At 40.8% G+C, this 12,149-nt stretch overlaps 2 protein-coding genes across 10 annotated transcripts in view; one reads left to right on the top strand and one right to left on the bottom strand.

Moving 5' to 3' along the window:
* LOC120723823 (high-affinity choline transporter 1-like) overlaps positions 1-3,861 on the bottom strand; it is a 26,612-nt gene extending 22,751 nt beyond the window's left edge. For 4 of the 5 annotated variants that reach the window (XM_040015568.1, XM_040015567.1, XM_040015571.1 and 1 more), the window contains exon 1: positions 3,752-3,853. The gene's annotated coding sequence lies outside the window, so the exon portion shown is untranslated. Of the gene's footprint in view, positions 1-3,751 lie in introns of all 5 variants that reach the window. The other variant, XM_040015570.1, reaches the window with a different exon arrangement.
* On the top strand, positions 3,808-12,149 carry dpf2l (D4, zinc and double PHD fingers family 2, like). Of its 5 annotated transcripts, none has more exons than XM_040015576.1 (11): positions 3,808-3,930; positions 5,544-5,704; positions 6,015-6,122; positions 6,272-6,462; positions 6,568-6,660; positions 7,477-7,561; positions 8,054-8,188; positions 8,814-8,945; positions 9,177-9,289; positions 11,017-11,098; positions 11,235-12,149. In XM_040015576.1, the coding sequence occupies exons 1-11, from the start codon at positions 3,899-3,901 to the stop codon at positions 11,318-11,320; spliced, it is 1,218 nt and encodes a 405-aa protein (XP_039871510.1). In that variant the 5' UTR covers positions 3,808-3,898; the 3' UTR covers positions 11,321-12,149. The 5 variants fall into 5 exon arrangements, with proteins under 5 accessions (XP_039871510.1, XP_039871509.1, XP_039871508.1 ...); XM_040015575.1 differs by having other exon boundaries at positions 6,269-6,462; XM_040015574.1 differs by lacking the exon at positions 3,808-3,930 and adding an exon at positions 3,955-4,409.

Raw genomic sequence — 12,149 nt, 5'->3', positions numbered from 1 at the left:
TGAGAGGGGCCAACGTGTGAGTTTGTGGAATGTTCTTTGTCTGTGTCTCTGTATATAAGATGTAAGGACGGTGGTCACAATTCAGAGATGGTCCTAGTGTTTCACTGGGATGCTCTCTCCACATTGCAATGTGTTTATCAAACCCACTTCAAATCAAGCTCGCTGGGTGTGTTGCAGGTTATTGTTAAATTTTCCACAACAATTTGGCGTTGTCGGGCAGGATTCCTCCGGTGAGTTTCGCTGAATCACGGGCACGCAGTGACTGGCCATCCTGAGGTAAAATTGCCTCAGTCCCACCGTTGTTTTCAAAAAGGGAGAACCGGGGGGTATGCTTCAGCGAATCACACATGCAGGAATTTTTAAAAGAACCAAGAGAGGCACTGCAAAGGATCTGCAACGGTGAGCTGTTTTGATTTGGGAGGATTTTTCTATCGGACCGACGGGGAAATCCTTACAGCTGCAATTATTGGGTGCAGGTTCCTAGAAACTCAGTTTGGGTATTCTTGTTGCAGTGGTAAGTGCAGGATCAAATCCAGGTTTTGGTTGCATGATTTTTTTTTTTTTCCTCTTTCAGAAATATGGGAAAGAATACATGCAGTATGAAGTGTCTAGAAACTGAGGAATGCAGTAAAGAGAAGTAAGTGTGTGTGTGTGTGTGTGTGTGTGTGTGTGTGTGTGTGTGTGTGTGTGTGTGTGTGTGTGTGTGTGTGTGTGTGTAAGAAGTGCTCTGGGTGTGTGTATAACCAAGAGTGATGGAAAGAGATGTGTTAAAATGTGGATAGAAGAATAAGAGAGGGAAAGTGTTAATAAGTAGTGATAAAAATGATATTAAATGTGTCTTAGCGTGTTAGTACAGGTGGCTACGGAATTGGATCAACGTCCTCCACAAGCACAGCAGCTGGAGCAAAATGATAGCTTAACATAATTGGAACCACATCCAGCCCGTGTTTTGGTTTAATATTACACAGCTTCACTCCATGTACATCTTAACCTGAAGAACAAGCTTCGAGGACAATCAATCTCTCCCTGAAGACAAAATGCAGTTCAAGAGCAACACCGTCTACTTCAAGAGTCAACAAGGTGAACAGACAGCAACACTGCCCTAAACCCTTAAAGGGTTCAGCAGCATGTACAAATACCATGGAAGCATGCACTCCTGATCACAAGCTGGGAGGTTCACCTGCAACATCATTGTGTGTGAATGGACTTAAGACTGAGTTTCACATTTGCCAAACTAGGAGTTGAAATGGCAAAGGAAGAGACTGAAAAGAGTGAAAGACAAAAGGCAAAGCTGAAGAAGAATGTCCCACTGGATCCTGGCACGCCACAACTGTGAACTGCTGCAGATGCAGGAGAGAGACAGAAGCTGTGAGAAGTGGGGAGAAGAGAGCATGGAGGAAAAATGAAGGCTGTTGTTGTTAATGTGAGAACACATGAAAATTGGGTTGGAAAACTGTGGCCAGCTGTCTTGTGGAGGTTGAGAAAAGTCTGTAGGATCGCAACAAAGGTAAAACTAAAACGCACACAAACACACATAAACGGAGAAATGTGAAGGAAAGGCAGGTTTAAGGACATGCCCTGCTGAATCTGCAGCTCCACTGCGCACGCACGCGCGCACACACACACACGCACGCACACATGCACACACACAGAAGATCAGCTTGTTATCTCTCATCAGTGTTAAAATAGTGTAAATTTAACAGACATCAAATTATCAAATGTTGAGTGTATCCATTGCTGACAATTAACTCTCCAGGTTGCAAGACAACAGTTTAACTTTTGTGAAAGGGGAAAAAAAAAAAGATTCTGGTTTGACCAACCAGTGATCAGACAAATTTGGTTGTTAATATAGTAAATTGTGAGATGCTTTCTGCTTTATTGGTGCAGCACAAGTAATTTACTGTATGAAGGAAATTCTCTTTTGTGATAATATTTTGAACATGAATTTCTGTTGTCCTGTCAACTTAGTGGGTTAATAGCTGATATGCAAATTGGTTGATTGTTATTAGATCAGGGAAAGATGACTGGATTATAAAACAAGCAAATAAGATGTAGCAGAGGGTTGAAATGAGTTTCCTGTTTCTGATGTATGGGTGAAGCTTGCACCCAGATACACACCTCTGAATACATAAAAACAAACTTGTTTTGTGAAATACATGAGGACATGTTACACAAGAGTACAGTACACTGCATGGACAGAGAGGAAAGAGCTATAATTCTGTTGTAAAATGTAGCTCAGAAGTGTTTGATATATGTTGGCTGTGTGGAAATTCATGGCTACTTTTGGGTTTTACTTTAAAACTCGAGAAGCACTAACATCAGTGTTAGTATATGTTTGTGGTACCTACAGATTCAGACATATTCACTGTCCTTGATGGCAAACATCTGGACAGGGCAAAGCAAATGGCACAAAGGATTGTGTGTGATGTTTGGTGAGGCATGTGTGCCTCAATCCCTAATAACACAGGGGAAGAGGGTCTTTTACAGAAACAGTTAATAAATTGGGAGATTTAATGATAAAGTGGGAAAATATATCACACACTGAAAAACTTCCTTATCTTAACAACGGGTTCTCGTGAGAGAGCAGCTTGATGTAACTAAGGTTGAAGTTTTCTTTGCAGTTAATGATGATCAATATGATCTCATATTGTGTTTTCTTTTATGATATAACTGCCATCCTTCTAACAAAGGGTGGAGACTCAGATGGAGAGAAGATGACCATAAAATGTGAATTTGTTGTTTCCTTATGACTATAGGGAAGATGCACATTGTGAATTCTTTGAGTACACAATGGTGCTGATGTACAGTAGTTAGAAAAGAAATTTCCATGTGTTTTTATGCGATACTTAATTATTTTTAATTCTTAATTGTGGTATCACAAAGGGTGGAATGTGGTGGCAGATTTCTTTTCTCATCTATTAATCACATATTTAAATCATATCACATTAGTTATAGTAATATCACTTTACTATAGTAAGAGCACTCCTGTCACTAGTTTACATGCATGTGGAACGTTAACACAGTGAGGCCATTGCAATGGGAGACGTTAAACAGATAGTGGGACTCCTTCTGCTTATCAACGTGTAAGAGTTTGTGGAATGTTCTTTCTTTGTGTCTCTGTATATAAGATGTAAGGGCGGTGGCCACAATTCAGAGATGGTCCTAGTGTTTCACTGGGATGCTCTCTCCACATTGCGATGTATTTATTAAACCCACTTCAAATCAAGCTCGCTGGATGTGTTGCAGGTTATTGTTAAATTTTCCACAACCGTTTGTTGCAACAAACGGTCTAGGGCCTTATCAAACAGTCCATGGACTGTTTGATAAGGCCACTGAGGCAAAGCATATGATAGTAGGTTAAAAAGAAAAAAAATTTGGGGGGGGGGGGCGCGCTATAATCAGATGCTACAAATGTCGAAAAATGCAAGTTATTTTGAGCACACATTAACTTAGGTGTGCATTGTTATGTTGGCTTGCCCTTTGGCATAGAAGCTTTTGAAAATAAATGATGTAGACAACCCTGTCTCACAGTAAATATAAATGCTTGTTCTGTTGACAAATTTGAACTTTGGTTGTAGTAAAAAAAACAAAACTAAAACCAACCCCCCAAACCAAACAAACGTCGAGAGACACACAATTTCAACACATGGCACATTTTCTAAACTTATTAGTATTTTATGCATCAGATTTTTGCTCATGTTTCATATTCTTTCGTCTATAAGTCACCTTAAATAAAAATGAATCCTCTTACCCGAATATGGTTGTGTAGCGGAACCGAAGTGCGGAGAAGTTTGTTGTAAAATGCGCATTTCGTGTTTTTCACCAGGTGGAGGCAATAACGGTTTCCAGAATCTGTGCGCAGGCGCAGTGGCACATCATACAACCGCAATAAGCAAATATGGCGGCGGCCGTCGACAGTGTTGTTAAAGTGTAAGTTTACCTTTATTTATTGTGAGAGTTAAACTAGCAGCCGCACAGAGGCGCTTTTTTAGTTAATTATTCATCGTTTTAAAGGCAGGACGTAGAAAAATTGCACATCGCATCTTCAGTATTGAATACGATAATTGTCCCAAGAGGATAACGTTATCCTCCGTGCTACTGTTAGCTTGTTAGCTTTGGGGAAACATAAGGGAATCAACCCTGCTATGGAGCTGCATTTCAGCCTCAGTTTAAGTCTAATTCAGCAAGTCTTAATTGTACTTAAAGTGGTTTTACGTGTAAAAGCTTTAAACTGTTTGTAGCCAGTCGCACGCAGATGAAAGAGGGTTAATTTTCCTTTAACCTGTCAGGTTGGCGGGCGCTTTGTTGTGACGAGAGTCGCTAACAATCAACCTTTTGTTCTGACACCCTCCACCGTTACTGATAATGCTGAATGCTCAAATGAAACTAGGCTTGGTTTTGTGTCGCCCGTAAGTAAATAATTAAATACATTGACCCCAGACAGAAAATATCATCGTTTTACTGTTGTGATTCAACATAATTAATAGTGGATTTATGAGGAGAGCAGTAACCCTTAATTATTCATTTTAGATACATCGACATTGACTACTCTGTTAAAATAGTTAAATTGTGATGTAATTGCAAAGCAGTAGAAGAGACATTTGTGGTGAAATATGCGAGCAAAGTGGCAGTAGGTTGTTCGGTAGTGCCGTTTGCAGTAATTTCACAGCTCCTTTGTTGTGCAGCTCAAGCAAGGCCGGTTTGTGTGATAGCACAGTCATGTATCAGCTGCATGTCATTCAAAAAAGACTGTTTTAAAGTGAAAATAAGCTGCTATGTGTCTTAATCCACTTTATCTCGACTCTTTACAGAGCATAGTCATGCTGTTAAACCCAGCTAAAATTTGCTTGGCAGATAAGTAACAAAAATAGCAGCTGAATACATAATTGTTTAGTACTAGAGAAGCACTGATTGCAATTTTCTTGGCTGATTTTTCCCTTAACTGCGACCTGCCAATACCATTTCCTTTATTTCTAAGATCTATAACTCAGGATATATTAATCAAACTGAACCTTTTTTTCAATGCAAATTATTTTCATAATAAAGAGATGATTAAACTTGAAAATGTCCCCCAGGTTGAAGTTAATTAGAGGATCTTCTCTCACTTAAATTACTGAAAATAAAATGCTCTGCTGTGTGTTGTTTGCAGTATGTTAATAACGTAACCAGATAACTCTTATATCTTTTTCACTTGCTTGCATAATTTTTCACATAACTGCATTGATCTTTCGCTCATACTGAGGCTGCTAGCTTGTGCCTGGCTCTGAGCTCTGGATAGTTTTAGCTAGAGATACACCCATTGACTGTGCAGGGATATCTGAGCTAAAGCAAGCCAAGGAGGGAAACCACAAAAGCATTTGTGACAACAAATGTAACGAGACAGTTAAACATAGACATTTTAAGGACTGCTGGTGCTGCTGATACATTTTTACTTATCTCTTCAGTGTTGATTATTTGAACTTTGTTTAATTAGCAGTTGATTATTAACAGTCTGTTCTGATTTGTGTTATTTGACCTGTTAGTGTCCAACTTCCACTTTTCAGGCTTGGAGAGCAGTATTACAGAGATGCCATGGAGCAGTGTCATAATTATAATGCTCGTCTGTGTGCCGAGCGCAGCATCCTTATGCCTTTCCTGGACTCTCAGACTGGTGTAGCCCAGTCCAACTGTTACATCTGGATGGAGAAGAGACACCGAAGTGCAGGTATCGAAGTAGTGTTGGATGATTTCTTTAAGTATTTTTAGGTTCTCAGTCATCTAGGTCATAGTAATCCAAGGAGCTTGGAAAGCAAAGCGACTGGACGACCTTACGTTTCTTGAAGACATTTCATCTCTTATCCGAGAAGCTTCTGAAGAACCAAAGAACTGAAGAAGCTTCTTGGATTAGAGGTTGATGAAGTCCAGTCGCTTTTCTTTCCAAGCTCCTTAGATGATCTCTGTAACTGATATACAGGGTGTAGCATGTCATCTCACTAAAACATACTTCAGCTTTTGGTGTTTCTCTGTCACATCAGGCGTAGCTCCAGGGCAGCTCTACACCTACCCAGCCCGTCGCTGGAGAAAGAAACGGCGTTCTCATCCCCCTGAGGATCCCCGTCTGGCCTTTCCCCCAATCAAACCAGGTACCACCTCTGATGAAACAACTTTTCCAGTTAAATAAACATTCCATAAGTTTAATTATTTTCTTTTTTTTCTCTCTTCTATACACTGGTTTATCTGTTACACTTGTAGTGGTTGTATGCATTTTTGTTCTGCTTTGTTTGTGTAGCAGACTTGGAGCTGGGTCTGAAGCGCGATGCCTTGGGAGCAGTGGATGGCAGCAGTTTGGAGGCCCTGCTGAAAGGAGAGCCCCTTGACAGGAGGAGCGGTGTGGCAGATGTTCGAGGCCCTGAGGATGATCCGGCTACCGTGGAGCCTCCTGTGACATCAACGACCACCACATCCTCTGGGCGCATCCGTAAGGTCAGACCCAAAGCTGACTCGATGCTGATGCTTTTTGTCAAAAATGGCACAAATGATTTTTTTTTCAAACAAGCAGAAGCAATTAGACTGTTATTTTTATGGTAGAGAGTGCTGGACCATGATGACTACCTGGATGATCTGGATGACGAAGACTTTGAGGATGAGACCCCCAAGAGGCGAGGGAAGAGCAAGTCCAAGGTTAGTGTTCTGTTTCTTCACTGATGGATTGCCAACTGTGAGTCTAAACTGATATGTTTAAAATATTAACTTGGCCGACATTTGATGTTACATCTTTCTGACAGGAAATAAAGAAATCTTTACAATAACAAAAAGAAAAACGTGACCAGATGAGCTGCTGATAATTCAAGTCATCCTTTGTCTTATTTGCAGTCAGCGTAATGTGTTTTCAATGTTGTCATTTTTAATAATACAGTTAATTTTATTAATCAGCTCATCATTTGTCTTACATAATTAAAACAGTGATAGTTGATAGATAACTGAATTAAAACAACTTACAACAACAGCGCTTACAGTTACTACTTAAGTTGCAATGCTTATAGTTCTCAATCTAACGTTTTTCTTAAACGCACTTCTTTTCCATGGATATTGTTTGATCTCTTCAGAGATACAATATGAAACATCACTGGCTTCTTTAGTCTGATTGACTGACACGGTTCTGTCATTCAGACACAGATACGGTTGGCCATTGTGCTTCTGATACATGAAGCTGACACTCTTATCGAAAGGCATATTTATCTGAAAGGGGCTTTTCTTGTTCAGCTGGTTCTCCTGTGTAAGAGTTTTATTTTTGTAATTTTGATTTCTCCAGTGAACCAATTTCACAAAATGTTCATTTCATTTTCATTTCCCAAAACATTTTGATCTGTACCAATTGTCAGAAATGCACTTACTTCTCATTGTTTTTCAAAACCGTTAAAGGTGATGTATGCAAAGTAAGTTGTGTTGTTTAAGTTGGTCTGTTTGTTGGTCTCAACTGTGCAATTTGTTGTTCAGGGCCGCAGCGACAAGAATGGCAAGAAGAAAACGGAGGCCGCAGCTGCAGCGCTGGAGGAAAGGGATAAACCTTACGCCTGCGACAGTGAGTATTAGCTTTCTGTGTAACGTGTTTGTGTGCGCCATGCATGTCAGCAAGAGAGGCTTTTGCTTTTCCCCTCTTAAAAAAACAAAGATGAGCCTTGTGCCATGCATGGAGTCATCTGAAAGATCCCACCTGGAACTAAAGTTTGACGACGCAGAAGTTGAAAAAGTTGCTCGCCTGGATGCGTTGTCTTTTTTTTTTTCTCTCTCTTATCCCTGAGATGCTGCTTCGTGTGCTCTGTAACTTCCTGTTGGCCCCAGCTCACTGTGCAAATGCTCTCCTTCGCTGTATGAGTTTGCTACTAGCGTGTCCGTCAACAATTAATCATATGAAATGAAGTTAGTTTTTTTTAAATGTTTTTTCTTTTACTTGGTTTTGAGGTGGTGAAAGGTGCACGCCCACCTTGTTTCCAACTTGGGCCTTTTTGGACGGTAGTTAAAATTCGCTGCCACAACTATAACACTTTTGTATGAACGTGTGTGTGTGTGTCAGTTTGTGGGAAGCGCTACAAGAACCGTCCTGGCCTGAGCTACCACTATACACACTCTCACCTGGCAGAGGAGGAGGGCGAGGACCGCGAGGAGATCGAGGCACCACCCACTCCTCGCCAGCCTGAGGAGCAGAAGAGTGAGTCACTCTCTAGTGCTGAGCGAGAGAGAGAGATGGAGAGAAAGAGGGGAGGGAGGTTTGGTTGCATGCTGTGTAGCATGTGTGTGTTTGTTCAAGGGAAGTCTCTCTCTCATTCTTTTTTTTAATTTTTCTTGCTCTTTTCATTTTTTGATTTTCATTATTTCAGATCCCAAATTTGGAGGCATTCCTGATTGAAACATGCTTGCACAGTTGGGACTTTTGGCTCCCCCCCCCTCCCCTTTTTTTTTTAAGCATATCATCCATATTTATTTTTTCCTTTGTCTGTTTTTTTTAAACCCCCAAACATATCCATGGTCTTGCTTTTTAAAAAAAAAATAAAAAAAAATTCCTTTGTGCACGCGAAATCGTGTTATCATATACATAAAAAGAAGTGCGTTTTGTGAGTTGTCACTCATACTTAAGTTTCAATCATAATTCAATGCATCATCATTATGAATGTTATTTTTGGAAGGCCTGCTACAAACAGGTTTGTACTTGGAAAATGTGGAACTTTCATTTTTAAGCTGTATATGCTGATCTGCTTACCTGGAAGAAGAGCGCAGTGTTCTCTTTCCTTCATACGTTCAGATTCTTATAGTTTCTTCACTTATTTCCTGCACAGCTACTAAGAAGGGTCCCAATGGGCTGGCACTGCCCAACGATTACTGTGACTTCTGTCTGGGAGATTCCACCCTAAACCAGAAGACCGGCCAATCAGAAGAGTTGGTATCCTGTTCAGACTGCGGTCGCTCAGGTATGAACGCATTGTGTCCCTTTAGGCTTGGTTATCACACATATAGTTTAAAGCAGATATTTATCTGCTGTTTGGTGTAATTAGTCTTTCTTGAGACAACCATTTAAACCTTAAAATGTTCTGTATCATGATGCCTGCAGGTCTTTCCACACTACTTCCTCACAGTTTTCATTGTTGTTCACCTGTTTTGTGTGTGTGTTTTTGGGGGTTTTTTTTGTCTCCTTTGCGTAGGCCACCCAACGTGCCTGCAGTTCACACCAGTGATGATGGCTGCGGTGAAGACCTATCGCTGGCAGTGCATCGAGTGCAAATGCTGCAATGTTTGTGGCACCTCCGAGAATGATGTGAGCTTTTTTTTTTTTTTTTTTTTTTTTTAAATGTTCCCCAAAACCTTAATCTGTAGTGGTTACAAGTTTAAAAAAACTGCCTGTGACCCCTTTCTTCTCTTTTTGACCATATCCACATAAGACTGTCTATTGTTTTTTGAAATTCTTTATTTTCAAGAAGTGGAGTACAACATAGTGTGTCAATAACAGGATGTCCAAATATAAACCACTTTTATCTTTTTACGTTTTGAGAACAAAGAACAAGTGGGGAGCAAAGGAAAAACATCCGTCACAGGGTTTAAAGGGGGATAAGGCACTCACAGGCACTCTAAATTTCTAAACAGGAGAGAATTTAACAAAGTCTGTCTGTAGATGCTTTATAAAACTGACCCACTTGCTCCATAATTTAACAAAAACGCTCTTTTTTTTTTTTTTTTTTTTAAGACTTATTGAGAACGTAATAGCTTCCATTACATAAATCTCATTCACAATGTCTTTCTACTCTGATATCGTGGGAGGCAGGGCAAGGAGCCAGCATCTTGAGATTGCCTTTTTGGCTGCTTTTACCAGAATTGTAAACAGATATTTATTTACTATGCACTGCAAGATTTACTAAGAATATGGTAGAGAATTGTAAAGGTATATTATTTGACTTAAACTTTCTAATTTTAAAAATCTTTTTGTTTTAATGAGCAAACATCCACTCTGTGCGTCACAGCTGTGGGACAGACACAGTGTAACATCACTTCTCAGTTTCAGCTTGTTGACTTGCAGTCCCCCCGACTCTGTTTTTAGTGTGTTTAATGAGTTTGAGAGGGACAACAAAGGCAAATTAGTTGTTATAGTGGCTCATGTAGGTGTGATTAACTTTATTTTCTTTATTGATGAACTGCTGTCTTGACACCAGCATAACATACTGGGCCAAATAAACAGTATCTTTGGATATCAGATTTTTAAAAATTGGATAATAACATAAGATAAGATACCTTTATTAGTCCTACGAGTGGGGAATTTCATAGTTCAATTAAAGAGAAAATCATATAAAAATGATATCGGATATTCTTCTTGTGAATGCGATAACTCAACAAGGTGATGTACGAGCTTCGAACTGATACCTTAGGGCTGGCTATTAAAAATCTCGGATCAGTTGAAATCCTGGTGAGGTCAAGTTTCCTGAAAATCTTGTTAATGTGATAGCAAGAACAATGTAATGCAGGATTTTTAAATTGATACCATAGGTTTATCTACTAGGAAGGGTTACCCTAACCCTCTGAGTGGTAGCACTGGTGGTCACCAGTATTTTTTTAAGTCTGTTAATTAATTAATTAATTAATTTTTAGCTTATTTTGACAAACAGAAATTGAGACTGTTTCTGAGAGTAACTGTCCTTTTGCTCCTCCTTACTTAAATTCAGTTTTCATACAGTGTCTCTCCCTTACAATGTAAGGTAAAGACCATCAGTAATACAGGAAATACCCCAACAATCAGACAGCCCCCTATGAGCAAGCACTTTGGTGACAGGGGGTAGGAGAAACTTCCTTTTAATAGAAAGAAATCTCCAGCGGAACCAGGCTCGGAAGGGGCAGCCATCGCCTATTTGGGTGTGAGGGGAGGAACGTGGGATAAAAGACACACGGTGGAAGAGCCAGAGATGAATAATAATAACTAATTATTAAATGCCGAGGGTTAGGAGAGTGAAAAGCGTGAGCGTTTCATCAGTAAATTGAAATTTTGTGTATTTGTAGGACCAGCTGCTGTTCTGTGATGACTGTGATCGAGGCTACCACATGTACTGTCTAACTCCACCCATGACTGAACCACCAGAGGGTAAGCAGACACTCTACAGCAGAGGGTAGCTGTAAAAATGTGACCAATACACCAGCTAGTGGCCTTCTGGTATCTGCCAAGTTACTCCGAGATTCCATCACTTCGAGCCTTGTCTCACTTTGCTTCTGTTTTCCAGGGAGCTGGAGCTGCCACCTGTGCCTGGCTCTGCTGAAGGACAAAGCCTCCATATACCAGCAAAACCAGAGCTCCGCCCCTGAGTGACAACACAGTGGTGGACTCCACCCCCTTCAGGCACCAGGATCCCACCCCGAATTGAAACGTCAGACCTCCTCTCAGTCCGGAGCTCGAGGCTCGGTCCTGATGTAGCTGAGCCGGATTGCAGATCAGCTTTAGAAGTCTTTCATATCTTCAGCGGCCAAAGGGGGAGGGGGGAACAGAGCCAAAACAGACCTCAGATCAGCAACCACGGGGATCAAACCGTCACTACCAACCTGCCTGCAGAGTCCCCGAGGCCTGCCGTCAAACAGCATGGACACACACTTTCTCCTGGACTGTTACATACCAGATACCAGAGACACAGCGCATACAGTAACCATAGTAGCTGCTGTCTCCACGGGAGCTCCTAGGAGAAAACGGATTAGCACCACAGCTAACAACCTGCACCCCTCACACTCAAAGACACAGTGTGCAGTGTCGACCCACCACAGTTCTTCTTCTGCTGAATGATCTGTTTTTATTCCCCGAAAGGAGCAAAAGGAAAATGTCACAACATACAGTAAACGGTTGAGTATTCTTCTTCTTCTTCTTCTTCTTATTGTTATTATTATTATCATTATTGTTATTGTTCTGGTTACTAGTGGGCTTTTGTAGTGGCATGTGTGCTTTTGTCTGATCCATCGGAGTATTTATCCTTTGAGGAAGTTTTCAGAGAGGGACCCGGTCAGTGCCAAGGTCCGCCATCACACGACAGCAGCTCATCACTCGCTCATTTGAGTCTGCACAAAAGTTTTTGCATTTGCTACCTTTCACCTCCACTCCATTACTTCAACCAAACACTACATAAAGACCATATGCTGTAGGCTGAGCTCAT

Source organism: Simochromis diagramma, unplaced genomic scaffold, assembly GCF_900408965.1.
Source record: "Simochromis diagramma unplaced genomic scaffold, fSimDia1.1 OVJJ01000685.1, whole genome shotgun sequence".
Taxonomy (NCBI): Eukaryota; Metazoa; Chordata; class Actinopteri; order Cichliformes; family Cichlidae; genus Simochromis; species Simochromis diagramma.
This window is presented reverse-complemented; position numbering and strand designations above follow the sequence as displayed.